The 18,486-nt window shown below is 50.3% G+C and overlaps 8 protein-coding genes across 8 annotated transcripts; 4 read left to right on the top strand and 4 right to left on the bottom strand.

Moving 5' to 3' along the window:
• Positions 1–95: 95 nt before the first annotated feature.
• On the bottom strand, positions 96–2,115 carry AO090012000162 (uncharacterized protein; the record flags this gene model as incomplete). Its single annotated transcript, XM_023236357.1, has 4 exons — positions 96–286; positions 321–710; positions 761–856; positions 2,106–2,115. The coding sequence occupies 4 exons, from the start codon at positions 2,113–2,115 to the stop codon at positions 96–98; spliced, it is 687 nt and encodes a 228-aa protein (XP_023091288.1).
• A 1,202-nt stretch (positions 2,116–3,317) lies between these two features.
• On the top strand, positions 3,318–4,214 carry AO090012000161 (SDR family oxidoreductase; the record flags this gene model as incomplete). The annotated part of the gene is made up of 1 exon (XM_001727168.1): positions 3,318–4,214. The coding sequence occupies one exon, from the start codon at positions 3,318–3,320 to the stop codon at positions 4,212–4,214; it is 897 nt and encodes a 298-aa protein (XP_001727220.1).
• A 652-nt stretch (positions 4,215–4,866) lies between these two features.
• Positions 4,867–5,836, top strand: AO090012000160 (uncharacterized protein; the record flags this gene model as incomplete). Its single annotated transcript, XM_001727167.3, has 2 exons — positions 4,867–4,948; positions 5,025–5,836. 2 exons carry the CDS (start codon positions 4,867–4,869, stop codon positions 5,834–5,836), a joined length of 894 nt encoding a protein of 297 aa, XP_001727219.1.
• A 1,007-nt stretch (positions 5,837–6,843) lies between these two features.
• On the bottom strand, positions 6,844–7,425 carry AO090012000159 (uncharacterized protein; the record flags this gene model as incomplete). Its single annotated transcript, XM_023236356.1, has 1 exon — positions 6,844–7,425. One exon carries the CDS (start codon positions 7,423–7,425, stop codon positions 6,844–6,846), a length of 582 nt encoding a protein of 193 aa, XP_023091287.1.
• Positions 7,426–8,364: 939 nt separating this feature from the next.
• AO090012000158 (uncharacterized protein) lies at positions 8,365–10,222 on the bottom strand (the record flags this gene model as incomplete). The annotated part of the gene is made up of 6 exons (XM_023236355.1): positions 8,365–8,448; positions 8,509–8,675; positions 8,724–8,804; positions 8,881–9,243; positions 9,291–9,426; positions 9,485–10,222. 6 exons carry the CDS (start codon positions 10,220–10,222, stop codon positions 8,365–8,367), a joined length of 1,569 nt encoding a protein of 522 aa, XP_023091286.1.
• Positions 10,223–10,773: 551 nt separating this feature from the next.
• Positions 10,774–12,975, top strand: AO090012000157 (uncharacterized protein; the record flags this gene model as incomplete). Its single annotated transcript, XM_001727164.1, has 3 exons — positions 10,774–11,545; positions 11,614–12,866; positions 12,919–12,975. The coding sequence occupies 3 exons, from the start codon at positions 10,774–10,776 to the stop codon at positions 12,973–12,975; spliced, it is 2,082 nt and encodes a 693-aa protein (XP_001727216.1).
• A 1,061-nt stretch (positions 12,976–14,036) lies between these two features.
• AO090012000156 (putative homogentisate 1,2-dioxygenase) lies at positions 14,037–15,550 on the top strand (the record flags this gene model as incomplete). The annotated part of the gene is made up of 5 exons (XM_023236354.1): positions 14,037–14,052; positions 14,234–14,823; positions 14,887–15,049; positions 15,101–15,223; positions 15,291–15,550. The coding sequence occupies 5 exons, from the start codon at positions 14,037–14,039 to the stop codon at positions 15,548–15,550; spliced, it is 1,152 nt and encodes a 383-aa protein (XP_023091285.1).
• Positions 15,551–16,631: 1,081 nt separating this feature from the next.
• Positions 16,632–17,949, bottom strand: AO090012000155 (serine/threonine-protein phosphatase; the record flags this gene model as incomplete). The annotated part of the gene is made up of 6 exons (XM_001727162.3): positions 16,632–16,704; positions 16,766–16,838; positions 16,895–17,428; positions 17,480–17,585; positions 17,679–17,720; positions 17,788–17,949. 6 exons carry the CDS (start codon positions 17,947–17,949, stop codon positions 16,632–16,634), a joined length of 990 nt encoding a protein of 329 aa, XP_001727214.1.
• Positions 17,950–18,486: the final 537 nt, after the last annotated feature.

The following is an 18,486-nucleotide window of genomic DNA, read 5'->3' as shown; positions in this document are numbered from 1 at the left end:
GTACTATCAGAAGGTATAAAATCACAGATATAACTAACTAGTTACTACCCCTGGATCAAATCCAAGAACAGCCCAGCGACATCATTTGGACGAAGTTACAAAATAGCCAACGCATTCGGCGGACTCCCAACGGCACCAGGAACATTCAACGGCGCCGAGGTCAATAGAAAGCTATACCTTCCAACCTTCTTACACACGTCCGCCAGGGCCTTGAGATCCCACAGCTCCCCAAGAGGCATTCCAAGCAAACTAAGACACCATTGGTGCAACACTACCCAATTAGCCACTAGACACAAGGTCATAGATGAGATCACACTCACCAAACTCGGTCGGCGGTCTCTCCACCCCATCAATAATGGGCGGCATAGCCTCCACGGCTATATTATCACTGGCAACGGCAGCAAACTGTCTGTTCCATAGCCAACGTGCCATATCTTCGGTTCCTTCGATCCCACAGCATCGCAGTGGAGCCATGGCGGCTGATTGTTCGTCCCCGTTCATTTGTCCCAGTGCCTCTGTTACCCCGAATCGGATGATGAGGATATCGCCTTTTTGGAAGGTAGTTCCTTGATGGACAGCGACTGCCTCGATGTCTGCGGCGCTAATTCGGAAAGCCGAGAAGGGGGAGTATTGGATTCCTTTTGCTGCGGCGTAGGATTTGAAGTCAATTAGGACGCCTCGGCCGGTGAGACCGCCGCGGGAGTGCCAGTCTGCGTTTGTTTAGATCGTGTTAGGCTATTGGGGTGAAGTTGTCGCTTACGATCTAGGGTTGGGAGGTCGGTATTTGCTTGGAGGGTTTCGACCGTTGGTTTGAACCCGTTGTAGGATAAACCGGAGGGGAGATGCTGGAAGTGACCTTATGTTCTTTAGCACAGTATATTTAGTGGTATGAGAAAGATAACATACAGAGACTGTCCCACTGGCTACTTCCTTGAGTATTAAAGTCCACCTATAGTTCATCAGATACCTCACTTATAGAAAAGTCAATAGCTGAACCACCCTACTTCATCATCAAACCCAAAGCCCTTCCCAGTTGCAGGATCCTCGAGTTTCACCACGTTATGAGAAAGATGTTTGCGAAAGTGTCCCTTGCTCTTGATGGCTCCCAGGGGCCAGCTAACAGTTATAGTCAGTGTCTATGCTCTAGCATGAACCCATCATAGAATAACACAGGGGCACGCACTTGAGCGAGACTGAAATGCCATGACGGATTTCAGTGGCTGCGGATTTCACAATGTCTGGCGTAATGAAGTTTAACGTCCCGTAGAGGTCTTTCTGGCCATCTTTGTCGAAAAGGCCCCAGGAGCATTTGGTTTGAGGATGTCCCGGTACGGAGGGGAGTTCGTCGAAGGAGGGGATAGTCATCATTGTGTTGACTGACAGATCTTCCTATACTACGACTTGAAAGTCATCAGACACCAAGGTATCTTTATAGTGTATCTTATAGTGTTACATCTAGTTGACACATTGTTATTCAAGATCGACGATATAGACTACGACGTATAACAAGGAATAGTGCGGTTACTGGGGCTAGACAGCTGTCATATGCCATTCGCCCTCACGCCTTCCTGGCTCTATAGACATTACCTTTCCAACGTATATTCATAGTATCATGTTCTATGCATTGTTCAAAAACTAAATTATTCAGCTCGCCGTCAACTTCCGAAAACGATATCCCCACATTTTATCAGGCTCCACTGTGGCGTCGGAGCGGAAGAAACGCGGTTTACTACTTAGACATAGTATCTTGGCCCGGACTGAAGGAATGTTTCACACCTATAGAAAGGAGGCTTTCGGATCGGAAATGGCTTGTCTTCCGGTGAAGGATCAAAAATACGTATTCAAAGTTCCGCGTAGATGGGGCACTATACACAAACGTAGCAGTACTAATAACCCTGTAGATCTCTAATGCAGGGCCACTATCTCACTAAATCTCTCTTTACGTTACATTGATACATCCCTTGTTCTTGTCAAAGCCACTCAGAGAAACATAATGCCTCTCCAATTCGACCCCGAATTCGCCTCAGCCGCAGGTCCATTGCTGCAACTACTAAGCCAACAGCCCAAACCAGCCATCCACGACATCACCGCCAGAAGAAACCTACTCGCAGCCATTACAGCAAACACCCCCAAAACACCCATCCCGGATGAACTAGAACACCTCGTCTACTACGCCCCAACACAATCAGGTGACTTCCAAGTCCCGATCCACCACTACCGCAAGAAACGGGGCTCTGGTGGATCGGACGAGGCCATGAAAGAACTAGCCCCCGCCGTAGTACACACCCATGGAGGCGGGTTCATTTCCCTCTCAGTCGCGGACCTGGAAAGTATGCTAGTTGGGTACGTCCTCGGCTCAGGGGTACAAATCCTAAGCATCGACTACCGACTAGCCCCGGAACACCCGTATCCGGGTCCGATGGAAGACAGCTGGGCCGGTTTGCAGTGGGTATATGCCCATGCGGAAGAGTTGTGTATTGATACTCATCGCATAGCTGTTATGGGCGAGAGTGCTGGCGCCGGTTTAGCGGCTGGTCTTGCGCTCATGGCTAGGGACAAGGGTCTCTCTCCGCCTCTAGCTAAGCAGATCCTGGTCTATCCTATGCTCGATGACCGGGGTGTTGAAAATCAGGCGGGTGAATTGGCGTTCTGGACACCGGAGGATAATATCACCGGCTGGACTGCGTATTTGGGGAAGGATGTTGGGACGAATCGTGTTGAGGCGTATGCGGCGCCGGCAAGGGTGGACTCTGTAGAGGGGTTGCCGCCTTTGTATATGGATTGTGGGCAGTTGGATATTTTTGCGAAGGAGGATACGGAGTATGTGCTGAAGTTTGTGAAGGCGGGCATTCCGGTTGAGTTTCATTTGTATCCGGGGTTGCCGCATGGGTTTGAGGGGTCGGCGCCTTTGGGGAGCTTTACGGGGAGGGCTATGGAGAATCGCTTTCGAGCGATTAGGGAGTTGTGAGGGTTGGATGGTGGGACTTAATTGGTAGGTGTGGAGGTAGAGTGTCCAAGGCATGTCCTTAGTGCTATATGGTTGTTTTGGTAGCGACAATTTGTTCTTGTGGAGATTCGAACTATAGTTTCGTAGTGTGGGCTAGTGGATACTTGTCATCCTATAGACATCTCGATATTGTTACAAATGAAAATAGCTATACTTTTCTATTCAAGCTTTAGCCGAGGTTCCAAGCGTATTCAATACGAAGAGCCAAGTGGATCATCGTTTGTAGTACAAATTAACATAAGTACTCAACATTGCCCTAATCCGCGGTTCCTGTTCCTTCTACAACAATCACACTACTACTCACTCAACCATGACGACTATCTCGAGGCCAAACAGCGACGCTCTCACGGAGAATGTCTCCAACAAAGTAGCTATTATCACCGGCGCCGCACGTGGCATCGGATTTGCCACTGCTAATCTCCTCGCCCGCCACGGCGCCCGCGTGGTGCTTGTTGATTTACACGAGGATGCATTAAAGAATGCAGTGGAAGCCATCGGTCTGCAAGCCACGTACAAGACCTGCGACGTCAGCGACTGGAACCAACAGATAGCGCTGTTCCAATGGGTCATCGACACTATCGGGCCAATCGAGCTCGTCGTGTGCAACGCAGCCATCAACCCCGAGATCTCCCTGCTCCAGACCCAAGATCCCTCACGACAAGCGCAGCTGAACAGTCAAGCACGCTACAATTACCTGGCAGATGAAACCAAGGAAGGCAAGCTTGAGCGCCCCTCGACGCAGCTCTTTGACGTCAACATCAACTCGGTCGTGTTCGGACTAAAATTAGCCATCCATCACATGAAGCAGAGAGGAGCGGGTGGACGCATCGTCGTCACTGGCTCTGCGGGCTCCTATGTCCCTGTGCCTTCGCAGCCGCTCTATACCGCTAGCAAACATGCAGTCTTGGGTCTTGTCCGCAGCACCGCCCTAATCGAGGAGGTTATCCGAGCCAACATTGCCATTTCCTGGATCGCGCCTTGGCTTACACTCACCTCCATGGTGGAAGGGCTGGAGGCCACCACTCAGCCCCACACGCTCAAGAGTTCGCCGGAGGACGTTGCATGGGCCATCGCAGCGGCAGTGGCGTCGCCGGCGAGCTGGGCGAACGCCAAGGGATTCTGGGTGCAAGGTACGACGATCACTGAGGTAGAGGGCGCATACGGAGAGGTCGGCCAGCGGCTGATCGCACCTGAGAATCGGTTCTAATTGGGAAAGAAGCGGACGTAGGGGGTTAATTGGTCGTGATGGGTTATCTCTTCTGCATGACAGGATGCATTTGAGCTGACGACTGCACATACCGCTTTTGAGCATTCTGGGATGATATTCCTCAGACATTGGTTCGTCCGGAACATGACCTCATGTACATACATACCTAAATGATGAGTTGCATGCGAGAAAAGAACCTTCGATGGAGCGACGTTTCCATAGCCACTTGTTTTTCCATTATCAACCATCTTATCAGCTCTCCCTTGCGTCGTCTCACCCCCTTTTCCAACTCATATTGAACCACATTCGCGGTCACATTCGTCACCGACAAGCCCAAGCCAAGACATTCTGGTGATCTTCTGGGGCATTTGGATGATACCCGTCATCCTGCCAAGACATTCCTACCCTGGAGATGGGGAGAGGTGTACGTAGGCCACCGCGGTACTCCGTAAGCCAAGAAGTAAATTAGCAGTAACGATGCAAGGGATGAAGCGGAACGGAATTGCACGTAGGATGAGCTCGAGAGGGCGGTATTCCGCTGATAGGAACAAACTTATATAGACCTATTCGCAACGAGAGAAACATGGGAAGTCAATCAACAATCATTCAAGAGATATAGTATAGTACTACATATCCATCCATTCGTTACAAAATGCTTCGTACCCTGACCAGAGCCTACCACGGTGCCCTGGGGACGTCGATCCGGTCGGCTGCTCCTGCGCTTTCGCCACTCGGTATGTAAGCTTGTTTAAGATTTCAGTTTGGACCCTTATTGTTTAAATTTAGCTAACGAAAGGCTTATCTATACAGCCAATATCCCATACCTCCAAGCCCCAAGGCTTGATTCCGCCCATGACCAATCGCACGTTGGCAGCGTCCAACGCCACCTTCAGGACGCGGGCGTTCTGAAAATCAGCCTCAACTTCGACGACAACGACTCCCACTACCTCACAAATCTCATTCACGGCCTACACAAATGGCACGGCCACGGTCTTCCCATCACCCACTCCGCCCACCGCGGCTGGTACTGGGATATCCGACCCAGCCAAACAGTCTTCCAATGCCCCGACCACCAGGCCAGGTCAGAAACCATGAATGAGTTCCCCTGGCACACCGACTGCAGCTACGAGGCCTCCCCGCCGCGCTTCTTCGCCCTCCAAGTCTTGCACCCAGACCAATGCGGCGGCGGGACTCTCTCCGTACTGAAAGTCGACAATCTCCTCAAGCTCCTCTCGGAGTCGACCCGCGTCGCTCTCCAGAAGAAAGACTATCTCATCACCGTGCCACCCGAGTTCCGGAAAACAGATAACAAGGACGAGTCCATCATCGGTAGTCTGTTATCCCCCGACCCGGAATCCGGGAGCCTGGCTCTCCGCTTCAGAGAGGATATCTTCACGCCTTTGACAGGCGAAGCTGGACTCGCGCTCGAGGAACTCAAGTCTGTTCTCCTGGGCCCGAAGGCACAGGCCGAGGTGGTGAATCTCACGGCCGAGATGATGCCCCGCGGTTCCATCATCATCATGGATAACAGGCGGTGGTTGCATGGGCGCAACCAGGTCAAGGATCCCCGGAGACACTTGAAGCGCGTGAGATGGGATGCTAGACAGTTTGGTCTTGATTAGAGTCCTTGTTGGTTTTTCGGGGCTTTTATGATTGATGCTCTTGCATTGCTTTAATTTTCGCTTCTTATATCTATTTCTTGGCTTAATTTTGGGTTTCGATTGTTTACTTTGGGTGGTTTTTAGAAGGCTTAGATTTCTGGACTGCGCAGGGCAATGAGTTATTGCTATTGCCCGTTTCAATATTTATAGATCCATGAGGAACAATAGGAATTGATGAGGTGTGGCCCGTATAGGGTGGACCTTGTTATTGTTGATACAGAGTCTGAGTCCAGGAATAGATCATCCCGCGTACATCAGAATATAAAATCACAAGTAGGGTCCGGTGTAAATCATTCAGAACGTATGCATGCTTCGCATCTACGGAAAGATTCCGTGCTACCGGATATGATCAGGGATGGAACGGCCTGATCAATAATGCTTTATTTCCTGCACATGTGGTCACATCGGGATTTGCTTTACATCTTGGGCCAAAGGTTGGCTTGTCGAATGCCGCGCTAGTTGAGATTGATCTTCAATTTCACTAAAACACAAGTACTGGCTGAAATGCTGACGCCGGTGCTATGGGCGAGCTCGGTGGACTCCCCACTGGAGACACCAGTGGTGACCTGTTTGCTCCGGGTGATGCTTCCAGCACTGTTGTTGATATAAGAGCCTTCGACGTACCATGTAATCGATCTGCTGACTTGACAGAATGGAATTGCGGGTCAGTTGGAGGCTCCGTTGATCGGCATCATCATAGAAGGAGGTAAATGGTAGGGTGACCTCACACTGTCCAACCCAGGTATATGTGGTACCGGTGCTGGGAATCGTGGAAGCAGTAAACGTATGCACTGGCTGGGTAAATTCCGCGAAATCCTTGGGGATTTTTAGGGTTGGAACTACCGCGTAGCCTGGGTCGGGTTTGACGGAATGCGCATGGGAAGGAACTCAGTTCCGCTAATATTGTTCGGAAAAGGATATACCTCCCAGATGGACACGTTCCCACCTACTCCGCACATCTTGTCATTTTAGACACTCTCATCCGCGTACTGGCCGTCAGCAACAAGGTCGGACCGAAGACACCACACCTTGCTGGTCGAGGGCGTCGTGTAGCCTGATTGGACCACATCCCCCATAGCTATATAGCCAGGCGCGGCTATGGGTCGCCAGAAGGAACCATTGAGCTTGGCTCCACTGCCCTTGTCCGCCCAAAGCTGAGTATAGCTGGTAGGCGCTTTAACAGGAGGATTTGAGCTGCTGGTAGACTTTGCTCCAATCAAGAGCGCCGCTCGCTGACCGTTCAATTCCTTGAAGTTCCCGACAGCCATACTACCCAGAGGCCGAAGGGTGCCTTGGGTAATCGGGTGCCAGAAACCTCCGTCCCTAGTGGTACCACTACCAGCGTCGTTCCAGATAGCATTAAAGCTTGAAGTAAAAGTGACGACCAGTTCGCCATTTTGGGTTGAAGAGGGTGGATTCAATAGAAGATGCTTGAGATTTGCAGGCAATCGGAGTGAACTAGAGAAAAGCTCGATGAAGTTAGACGATAAGAAAGGAAGTCTGAAGACTGAATGCCTTTCTTGCGTTTCTGGAGGGAGACAGGACGCCATATTTATACCCGTGTGAGACAAACATTCTCGTCAAGTCATTCTACTTCGTCATTGTAATCCTCGGTTCGAATTCCTAATCTGGACTCAGAAATCACAACTCAAGATACTACGACACGTAACTCCGCTTCAGCTCCTGGAATAGTAGCATATAATTTCATATGACCTTCGCCACTCGGGCACGCCGCGCCTGCATGATCCTATAATAGTTGAAGCATAAGCCAATAATACACAATAGCAGCATCAACCCCGCTTGCCGATATCAAATGGGTGAGTGAAAGCTTCAGATGCCGTCGACGGTATTTCTGTATAGAGACCATTTTATCAGTTCGCAATCAAACGGTACAGGGATCGGGGTCTGCTTTCAGGGCTAACTCTGCACGTGAACCACTTCGATATTAAAGCTAATTCGCTACACAGACTCACTTAACGATATCTAAGTTCTGGGACGACACCACTGGGAGTCGATCAAGGGTATTCATATACTAATCTCAGTAGTGTTATAGTACTGTCGGGGTCTATTAACCGTCACAATGAAGAATTATCCAAGAAATAGAAATTGAAATAACTAGTTGGTTTGAAGTACGACTAGTGGGTCGTGGCTAAATGAGGTACGCCCTAAAGTACTACTTATATGACACCCAGTGGTGCGATCGAGGAAGGCGCATGAGTTATTTGCCAATCATATATATTAGCTGGGTGTGCTTTCACCAAAATCCTGCAACTTCAGTGTTTTTTTTGGTCAGGAAAGAGGAGAAGATGTTGAATGAGTTTGAATATATTATCTTTCCGACACCATATAAGCTGACCCATGTGATTGAAATCATGATACTCCTAAGTAATAATCTCTAAGAATCCTTGATAAAGTAATTACAAGAACTACAAGACGTCAGAAATTAGACTATAAGCAGAGTTGTTAAACAGCAGGGAACCCGTGCCACTCTACTCATCAGTGTATCTCTCCCGGGTCTCCCCTTCGGCTTGTTCCTCGCTCTCGATACGTGTCCTACCAGCTAGTCCATAATCCTTTATGCACAACGACAGCACGAAAAACAGCAGCATCAAAACTGCGAATACAGTAAAGACAGTTCGTAAGCCGTGCATATATGCATTGGAGATCAGCTTCTGGTCCTCGTCAGTGAGGTTGAAGTCGTACAAAACGAAGGCAGAAGACGTGATCTTGGAAATGAGTTCCTCGCTGAACCGTCCTTTGAGATCATTGTGGAGGACATTGTTGAGGATCGCTCCGGACACTGCTCTTTTGTTAGTCATGAAGAAGGTAGGTGTTGGAGAAACAGTACCTGTTACGCCGACCGATCCGCCCATGTCGCGGATGAAGTTGCGAAAGCCTGTGACTACGGCACGGTCGCTTTTATCGGATCCTGCGAGTAGGCCGACCATTACTGTGGCTTGTGTTAGTCTGCTTATCATGGTGTTGTAGGGGATAGGTATGCATACCAGGCTGAAAGGAACATCCCACCCCAATACCTTCAAAGATCCCTCCTAGTTCCAGAATCCACAGTGGAGTCTGCTGTGTATAGAAGGACTTGGCCGCTGCTGCGATCATCCACATGCCAACGCCAATGCTGATGACTACCTTATACCTGCCGGTCCACGAGATTATGAGCCCGGTCAGACCTGAGGTTATGCCGTGCGCAATCACCATCGGCAAGATCAGGGAACCAGCTGTTCCCGGGCTCCAGCCGCGGACATTCTGGAAGTACAGCGGGATATAGAAGAGGTTTCCCCAAAATACCCAGCCGATCAGGATGTTAACGGCGAGAAGGATGTTCGTGGAGTAATTATATTTGAATAAGCGCACTTAGACAGTCAGCATACGAATACATCTACGTGAATGGACGGCATACTGGGCAAAAGCGGCAGTTTGACCCAACGCCACTCTCCGATCAGGAAGAGACCGAAGAGCGCCGCTCCGAGCGCTAACATAGCAATGATTATAGGAGAGTTCCATGGAATAGCGGAGCCTCCTTGCGAAACGGGGATCTAAAGGCTAAGTTAATTCCTGTATAGCTGCGCAGTTATGTGGCGCTGTCGCACGTACCAGGATCAACACAATAGCCATCATGCTCGTGAAAACTCCGAACCAATCCACCCTCTGCAACTTCGTGCAGACATTGTCGGCCATGTCGGACGGTGGGAATACGAGGCCGAAATATGTAGCTGCCGCCGCTGCCAACGGACACACGAACCAAAATGCCCATCGCCAGGAGGTCTTTTCCGTGAGTACGCCGCCCACAACCGGACCAAGTCCATTCCCCAGAGCCACTGCAACTCCCAGAATTCCAAAATAGTATCCGCGTTGCTCCAAGGTAGTGATGTCGGAAATAGCGATTTGCACCAGCGCATTAATGGCTCCGGCACCGAGGCCACTAAACGCTCTAGTTGCATACAATTGTGCGGGGGTCTGGGACCATCCGGACAGCAGGTTGCCCAGCACCATTATTGTCAACGCGCCTAGAAGACATGTTTTGCGACCGAAGATGTCCGACAGCCGACCGTTGATCAGCTGGATGCTGGTACTCGTCGTGAGGAAACTGGCACTGACCCATGAGATGGAGGAGCCGGTGTTGAGTCCCGCAGCGATGGCGGGTAATGAAGTTGATAAGGCTGTCTGATCCAGAAACGAGGTAAAATGAATCAGAGCCAAGGCAGGAAATACAACAAGGAGTCGTCTCCGCGGGAGAATGTGAGATTGGTGATCTTTGAGATCCTTGAGCAGTGGGGTTTCTTCATTCGCTCTCTCGGTGTCGTCCCATTGAGAATTGGACGAAGGCGCCATTTCTAAAAACAGAAGTTAGTTTCCGAGTATAGACCTCCGTGAGAAATGTATGTCTCGAGAAGCTTGAAAAATAGGGAAACCCACTATTTTCTCCCTTTATCATTGAAATTACGTGCTCGGGTCTTTTGATCCTTTCATCCCTTGCGGCTGACAAAATGTGAGGCAGAGCAGCCGATAGCTTCATGCATGGCGAACAATATGGATAAGATCTTCGCGATCTTCCACCATCAGCCAGCCACTGCCTGCATACTAATCATTTTTCAACCTTCCCCCTTGCAAGGTCGTGTCGGAGACCGTGCTATGGATAACTTCTCCGGAACCGATCCATCGGTTGAGTTCATCGCTGAAAATCTGCAAGTGTCGGACTCTTGGCATTCTTCACTATTTAAAGAATTGGAAGCGAGGCATTAAGGAGTCCAACAAGGGATTGGATACAAGATCTGAGCGTCGAAGGTTTATATAGTCATTGATAAGAACATAGAGTTCTCTCTTTCTTGTCTTACCCCACCTCATTGCCTCTAGTCCTGGCCGATCTCCCCCACTGAGTAAGTATGCCTTGGGCAGGCCTGGCCACCTTATTCCTGGCTGTTGCTGGTGTTCATGGAAGTCCGTTAGACACCAGTAACTTCCAGGAGTGCAAGAGCAGACAAAATCTTTCGTCGACAGCGCTCCAAGATCTTGTGCAGGCCATCCCTAATGCTGATAACATCCGCGAATCACTTGGCTACTATACCAACGGCTCACATTTAGCAGGACAGGGTCTCCAACAGGCGCAATGGACTCAGGAGTTATGGGATGCAATTGGCCTCTCCAACGCAAGCGTGAAATCCTATAGCGCCAACCTGACTCTTCCCAACGAGCATCGAGTAGCGTTGCTTGACACGGCACGCGAGGGGGATCCAGTAGTATATGAAGCGCCGTTGATTGAAGATAACCCCCCTAAAGCTGGCGATGGACAGCTACCCTTTGCTCCAGCTTTCTTCAGGTGTGCCGGGGTGGGAAATATCACCGCACAGTACATATTCGCAAACTACGGAACGCAAGAGGATTATGATGATTTGGTGCGCGCGGGTATCAACATCACGGGGAAGATCGCTTTGGTCAAGTCCACGTATGAATCCGCCGTCTTGAAAAAATACAAGCTGCCTTATCACCGCGCAAGACAGGAAGGAGTCGCCACACAGATGGGTCTCGCGGGGATGCTTATCTATCCAGATCCTCAAATGGATGACGAAATTGTTGTAGAAAATGGATATCAGCCATTCCCGAATGGGCCAGCCCGCCCTCCATCTTTGATAGAGCGAGGGTCAGTTGGGAATTGCAGTAGGTTTTTCTAGGATCCCTGTGAACTTGCATTAGAATATCTAGTTGCTCTAACCACTTGTATGCAGATCCTGGTCAGATTCCCGCTATGCCCATTTCGTATGCTGATGCAATCCCTATGCTGCGAGCCCTCAATGGTCATGGTCCCCTGGCAGCCGATTTCAATGACAGGTGGCATGGAGGAGGGCTCACCTCGCACGGCGTTACCTACAATGTCGGGCCTTCACCGGAGAACGTTGTCTTGAACGTGCTTAATAACCCACATAACTATGCTGGCCATGTTCATAATGTCATTGGGGTCATCCCGGGATGCGCTTTTCCAGACGAGGTGATTATTCTTGGAAATCACCGTGACGCGTGGGGCCCTGGTGCTGGAGATGGAAACAGTGGGTCTGCGGCGCTGAATGAAGTGGCACGAACTCTCGCAACGGCCCTTAAAGAAGGTTGGCAGCCGTTACGGACAATCATCTTCGCCAGTTGGGAGGGAGAGGAGATGGGCCAAATTGGGTCGCGCTCATGGGTGGACGAAAACCAGTCCCAGCTGAACAGTAGCGTTGCTGCATATTTAAATGTCGTCGTTGCGGGCGCTGGCACCAAATTTCATGCTCAAGGGAGCCCACTGTTGGCACAAGCGATGCACAATGCTACTAGCCAAGTTCAAGAACCTAGCGGTGGACAAACAGTCCTAGAGGCGTGGGGGAGTGAGCTCGGTCTGGGTAGTGGCGGAGACGCCATGGTTTTCCAGGAATATGCATATTCAGTTGCAGACTTTGGCTTCTCGCGTGGGCCAACAGATCCTGTTTTCCCTTACCATTCACTCTTCGACACGTATTCCTGGATGGAACAATACGGAGATCCTGGCTTTGCGCACCATGTGGCGACCACCAAAATCTGGTTACAGCTGGCGACATCTCTTGCAGATGAGGTGATTCTGCCCTACCGCATCCAGGGGTACGCGCCAGTCTTACAGAACGGCCTTGAATCACTCAGCTCAACAGCTAACCTGTCGGCACACCTCGATCTGACGTCGCTAAAGGAGACGATCGACATTTTCGCGCGGGCTTCGGCGGCGTTTGACGCATATAGCGACTCGCTTGCCGACCAAGTGCAACAACAGCCTGTTGACGATAGCCTTCTTGCTCAGGTCCAGTCGGTCAATCACAAATATACTAATTTTGAGCGTTTTCTCGGGGATCCCGATCTTCCTGGGGGTGATGGGTACTACCATCTTATCATTAGCCCTGCCCCGTACTACTTCCAGACAGACCCTTTCCCTTGTCTAACGAAAGCCATTGTTGCTGGAAATTGGACCTTAGCTGCAGTAAGTGTTCCTTCTCACATCTGAAATTGACCTCATGCTCACTGTTGTATAGGCATATCGGGATAAGATCGTAAATCAGCTCAACAAAGCTGTCGCTTTTCTTGAGTGAAATCTTTGCTCTAATAATTGTTTCAAGCTGCCCCCCACATTATCAGTGTAACATGTGATTAAGCAGGGCCCTAATTCAGTGTTATAAACCCACCCTCCGACGCAAGCTTGCCGTTAGTTCGTGATATTTAGTCATCTCTGCATACATCGTGTTCAATGCGTAACTCCAGTAATTCGTAATGGTCGGCCTGATGCCGTAGTCCACCCTATGACATGCTTTCTAAATGTTGCCGTGTTCCGTGCATCTATGTTCCCTTCTCCTGAATCACCAGTCTCGGCAATGAGGCATGTCTTTCAATCCCGTTCTGTGGAATTCTGACAAAACTCCCCACTGTTACTCAGACCTGAGTCATGTGGGGTCAACAAAGGCTCTCACATCAATGTGTGGAGGTCGGATCTTCTGTGGAGGCGATCCGTTGGGTGTCTCCACTTGCTATCCTGCCCTCCGGAAGAGAGGCTCGGCAACAGAAGGTCTCCCCGATCTGCCGAATTGTATGACGACGAAGGCTGAGAGAGTGTACATACACCAGACCATACACTTGGCCTCAAAATGTGGTGGGTTCAACCATGCAATGTGGTCCTTCTCGTGATTTTCTGGGCAACATGCGACCCCACCTGGGTCGATATATGAGAGATGCCGTCCCCCTAATGTATAGTTCCTGACGGCGAAATCGCATTTATCTTTACACTGAGAATCACTCTCCTTTCCCTTCAACCTAAGCCCGCATTAATCAACATTCAACATGGGCTCAGTAGGCAAATTCTCGGACTCTCAGGAGTACCAGAAGATCTTCCACTGGGCGGAAACACAGAAGGACGGTGAAATCCCCTCCTTTGCCACACGCCGGAATGACCCTTATGAGGTATGCGATGTTCATTAACGCTCTGTTGTCATGAAAATCTAACACTCCATAGTATCAAGCTGGATTTGGTAACACGTACGCGCAATCAATTCCCTCACCTGAGGGGCTCAATCGGGCTAATGTCGTTGGGTTACATCGAACAGATTTATCTCCGAGGCTGTGCCCGGAACTATTCCCCACGGACAGAATAGCCCTCGTAATGTGCGCTTTGGGCTGTACGCAGAGCAAGTAACAGCCACTGCTTTTGTGGCCCCGAGACATGCGAACAAGAAGGCGTGGCTCTACCGTGCTCGTCCGGCGGTTGCTCATCAGGGATTCGTATGTGAATTCGACTACATTATGAGGGCAATGCGGCATCTCGTGCTAACCGCTGCTCAACACAGAAAAACCTTCCAGACAACCCCGACACAGAGGCCACTTTCTTGCCCCTGAACCCGCGGGTTCACGTCTCCCCAACCCAGCTGGCATGGCATCCATTCGACATCCCCTCCAACGAACCGGTAGACTTCGTCGCTGGTCTGAAGACCGTCGCTGGATCTGGAGACCCGACTCTCCGTGAGGGACTTGCAACTCACGTCTACACTGCAAACACAAGCATGACCCAGAAAGCCTTTGTCAACTCCGACGGTGAGATGCTCATCGTCCCCCAACAGGGAGCATTGGACATCCAGACCGAATTCGGTCCACTTTTCGTCCAACCAGGTGAAATCGTCGTTATTCCCCGCGGCATCCGCTTCCGTGTCGAGCTTCCCGATGGTCCTTCTCGCGGTTACATCCTCGAAGTCTGGGGCTCTTGCTATGAACTCCCCGAACTAGGCCCGCTGGGCGCCAACGGTCTAGCCAACGCGCGTGACTTCTTAACCCCGATAGCCAAGTATGAAATTCGCCAGGAGGCGTGGGAAGTCGTATACAAGCTGGGAGGCAAGTTCTTTGCCAGCACGCAGAACCACAGTCCATTTGACGTTGTGGCCTGGCACGGTAACTATGTACGTCCCGTCGCTTACTTTCACTTTCACCCTTCGTGCGATGAGGCTAACGATCGCAACCAGGTTCCCTACAAATACGACATGACGAAATTCGTCAACGTCGGCTCTATCTCAGTCGACCACATTGATCCCTCCATCTTCTGCGTTCTGACCGCTAAATCCCGGGACCCGACTGCCCCTCTCGCCGACTTCCTCATCTTCTCCCCCAGATGGGACGTCGCATCCAGTATGTATCCCCATCTGTCTTGACACGAGACCTATACTAAACCGGCAATAGACACCTACCGTCCACCATACTACCACCGCAACGCCGCCTCAGAGCTAATGGGTCTCATCTACGGCGACTACGGCGGCCGCTCCGACGCCTTCAAACCCGGCAGTGTCTCCTTCGAATGTGGCAGTAAGTTTCTCCCATTCCATTCCCCCACCCAAGAGAAAGAAAACACCCCCTAACCTCAGAAAAACAGTGGTCCCCCACGGCGTCGCCTACGAAGAATTCAAAGCCGCAAGCGAAGCCCCACCGCCAGTCATGCGCATCTCGGAGGCATCCATCGCAATCATGTTCGAGTCTTCCCGCGCCTTCACCATCACCGACTACGCCTGGAACAGCGAGAAGCGGCACGAGCATGAGCCTGCCATGTGGGATAACCTGGTGGACAACTTCTCGAAGCGCAAGGATGAGGTGGAGGCGCTTTTGGCGAAGAAGGCGGCGGGTTTGAGGGTTTGAGGTGGTGTTGATATTGGTATGAGCTATGATGTAGCCGTGTTTGTTTATTTTATCGGTCACGATTGCTGTGGGTTAAGCGATTGTGCGTTTGTTTTTGGTTATTGTTTGTTATCTGTAGAGGTGCATAAGTGTATAGCAATATATGTATCTTTGGAAGATGTGGTGGTTGAGTTCTTGCTGGTTGTAGTGTGTGGTGTTGTTCTTCTGTTGGGGTCGGGACATGGTCGAAGGAGGGGTTTGTCCGGAAGTTCATATTTAGTTGAGGATCATCTATTTCGAGGTGCTCTTTTCGGTTAGAGCTCAGCCTGTTGCTTGGCGTTTTTCTACGCTGGACCCCTTGTCTTACAATATTCCTTGGTATATGATATTTATGAGAGTTATTTGAGCGTTATAAAGTGCCTAGACTTTTAATGTCAATGTAAGTTCTTTTTTTTCTCTTTCTTGCACTTGGATTATTCTTGTTATTCTGCATTTTGCTGATAGTTCAGGCTAATTGCTGGGGACGTCGAAAAAGTATATATATTGACATACTTTTTGGTTAGAAAACGAAACAAATCCACTAAAACGCGCCTGATGTTTATTTGTAATTCTATATTAGGAGCCAGATTTTGAAGGCAGAGTATAGAAACAATGAGTTTACATGACTTCCCTCAAGTGCTAACGGTACACGTGACCTTGTGTTATACTCTACGATGGTAACATTGCAATGGAATTCATTATTGTCCACCATTCTCGTCATTTCTAGAGGACAAAGGTAATCCACAGTACCCACCCCTCGTTCGTAATGCGGTGTATCTGGTAAAAAGTTCTAGCATCAAACCATAGCCACCTGTATCCAAGAAAGTTGCCTGGAAAACACCCCATTACTCTGATTAGACAGAGAGCCGCCGCAAAACGCAGGTTAAAAAACAAGACTCTTGCGAATGTCTTTTTATTTTCATGAATGGTATCAACACGGCCCAGAAAACAGACATACAATTATCTAGGCAGACCGCCGCGTCTGCAGTTCCAAATCCCAGGTGCCCTCTCGAAGGGTCGGAGAACCTCATCTTGCCAGAGGTGAGAAGTCTATCACATTCAATCACAGGAAATAGTCGGGGGTACGCCTCGAGACCATTGGCTCGCCTGCGCGGGGGCAAGGATCGAATTGTAGGCTAGGAACAATCAACGGTCAGCAACCGAAAATCCCAAAGAGAGGATGAAAGAGTCACATACAATGTATACTTCAAATGCTCATCAATCTCCATAATCGCGGCTTGGTTACCGCAGCGGTAACAATAATTCGGCGCTGGAATGCGTATTAGCTATGGCCCCGGGGCGAAGCATTATGACCGGGGCACCTACCTGAGAAAATTGTGACCACGTTCCGATCCTGCGACCAATTATATCCCTCCATTACAAGCTGATGCGCTCGTGCAACCAGAGTCAAGCCGTTGTTATGGTTAAATGCTTCCGAAATATCCTGCCCGAAGGTGTATCCAGCACCACGGGGCGAGATTCCCCAACCACATCGGTCGTCGGGGTCGCTCCACAGCAGGTCACACATCGGTCCCTCGTGGGGTACCTCCTGGATCCGATCCAGGGACCGAATGTTGTCAAGCGTGTCGATCGACGGACTCAGGCCGCCGTGGAGGCAGAAGATCTGGTTTTCGATGAGTGCGGTGAGAGGTAGGTAATCGAAAAGATCAGTGAAGTATTTCCAGACATTGGCATTGCCATATTTACGCAAGCACTCGTCGTAGAATCCATAAACTTGAGTAATCTGACGGGACTCGTGGTTTCCACGGAGGATGGTGATACGCTGGGGGTAACGGATTTTAAGGCAAACAAGGAGGGTAACGGTCTCTACGGAGTAATAACCACGGTCGACATAGTCACCTAGCAAAGGGTTAGAGGGATCCAACCAAAGACACCGGCACGGGTACGTACCCATGAACAGATAGTTTGTGTCTGGATTCGGGCCTCCGATGCGGAACAGTTCCATTAAGTCGTGGAACTGGCCGTGTATATCACCACACACAGTCACTGGGCATTTCTGTAATGGCCAAGTCAACATCCGACCGGTCGCGTCGCTTCAGTCCGCGATGAAGGGAGGTAATCAACACAAAATCAAAACAAAAGCACATACAACTGGTTGCACATTGGATTCTTCCTGCAACACCTCTCTTGCCTGTATCCCAGAATTAGTCACACCCGCAACCCGCACCAAAGCCTGCAAACCCTGGATAGCAACACACCCGATCGCACAGCCTCCGCACGTCTTCCTCCGCTAGTTGCTTGCAGCTCATCAAATTTTCAATCCATCCGTCCAATGTCGGTATCGACCCAGGGTCAGACGTTGGCGACAGGCGGTGGGGCTCGGGGGACCGCGCGGTATCGATTTCCATATTGTTGTCCATTTAGAGTGATGCCAGACAACGCGTTAAGGGGTAGGACGCTCGGATGGTTGTGGATGAGGAGGGGCGGAACACTGAGAGTGGGCGGGTCTCGTGAGGTTGTCGGTGAGGGTGACGTGTAAGAGGAAAATACAAGAAATTAGAGGAATAACAGAATTGGAAAACAAGAATAAATTCTAATAGGACAAACACCGATTGCGACGGCGGTGGTTGTGTAAATGGGGATGAAGTTGATAATGGGGGTTGGAGGGGAAGGAGGAAGAGTGGAAGGGAGGTTTGGACTGAGGTTTGGTGCTGGCCGTGCAGGTTTGGTCGCTGCCTCTCTGCGCTCTGGTTGGCCCGTGCGCCACACTGCACTCAGGCCGCAAGTCACCAGCCACACCTCCCCCGGGATCTCCAAAGCATCGCCAACCCCGCCACACCTGGAAATCTCTACCTCTACTTGATCAGAATTACGAAGTGGTCACAGCTTTTGTACGACCGTGGTACTGAGATAGTGATCTGTTATCTGGACCATTAAAATACATAAGCTTTCATTAA

This window comes from Aspergillus oryzae, chromosome 4 (assembly GCF_000184455.2).
Source record: "Aspergillus oryzae RIB40 DNA, chromosome 4".
Taxonomy (NCBI): domain Eukaryota; kingdom Fungi; phylum Ascomycota; class Eurotiomycetes; order Eurotiales; family Aspergillaceae; genus Aspergillus; species Aspergillus oryzae.
Note: the sequence above shows the minus strand (reverse complement) of the source record. Positions and strands in the feature narration are given on the sequence as shown.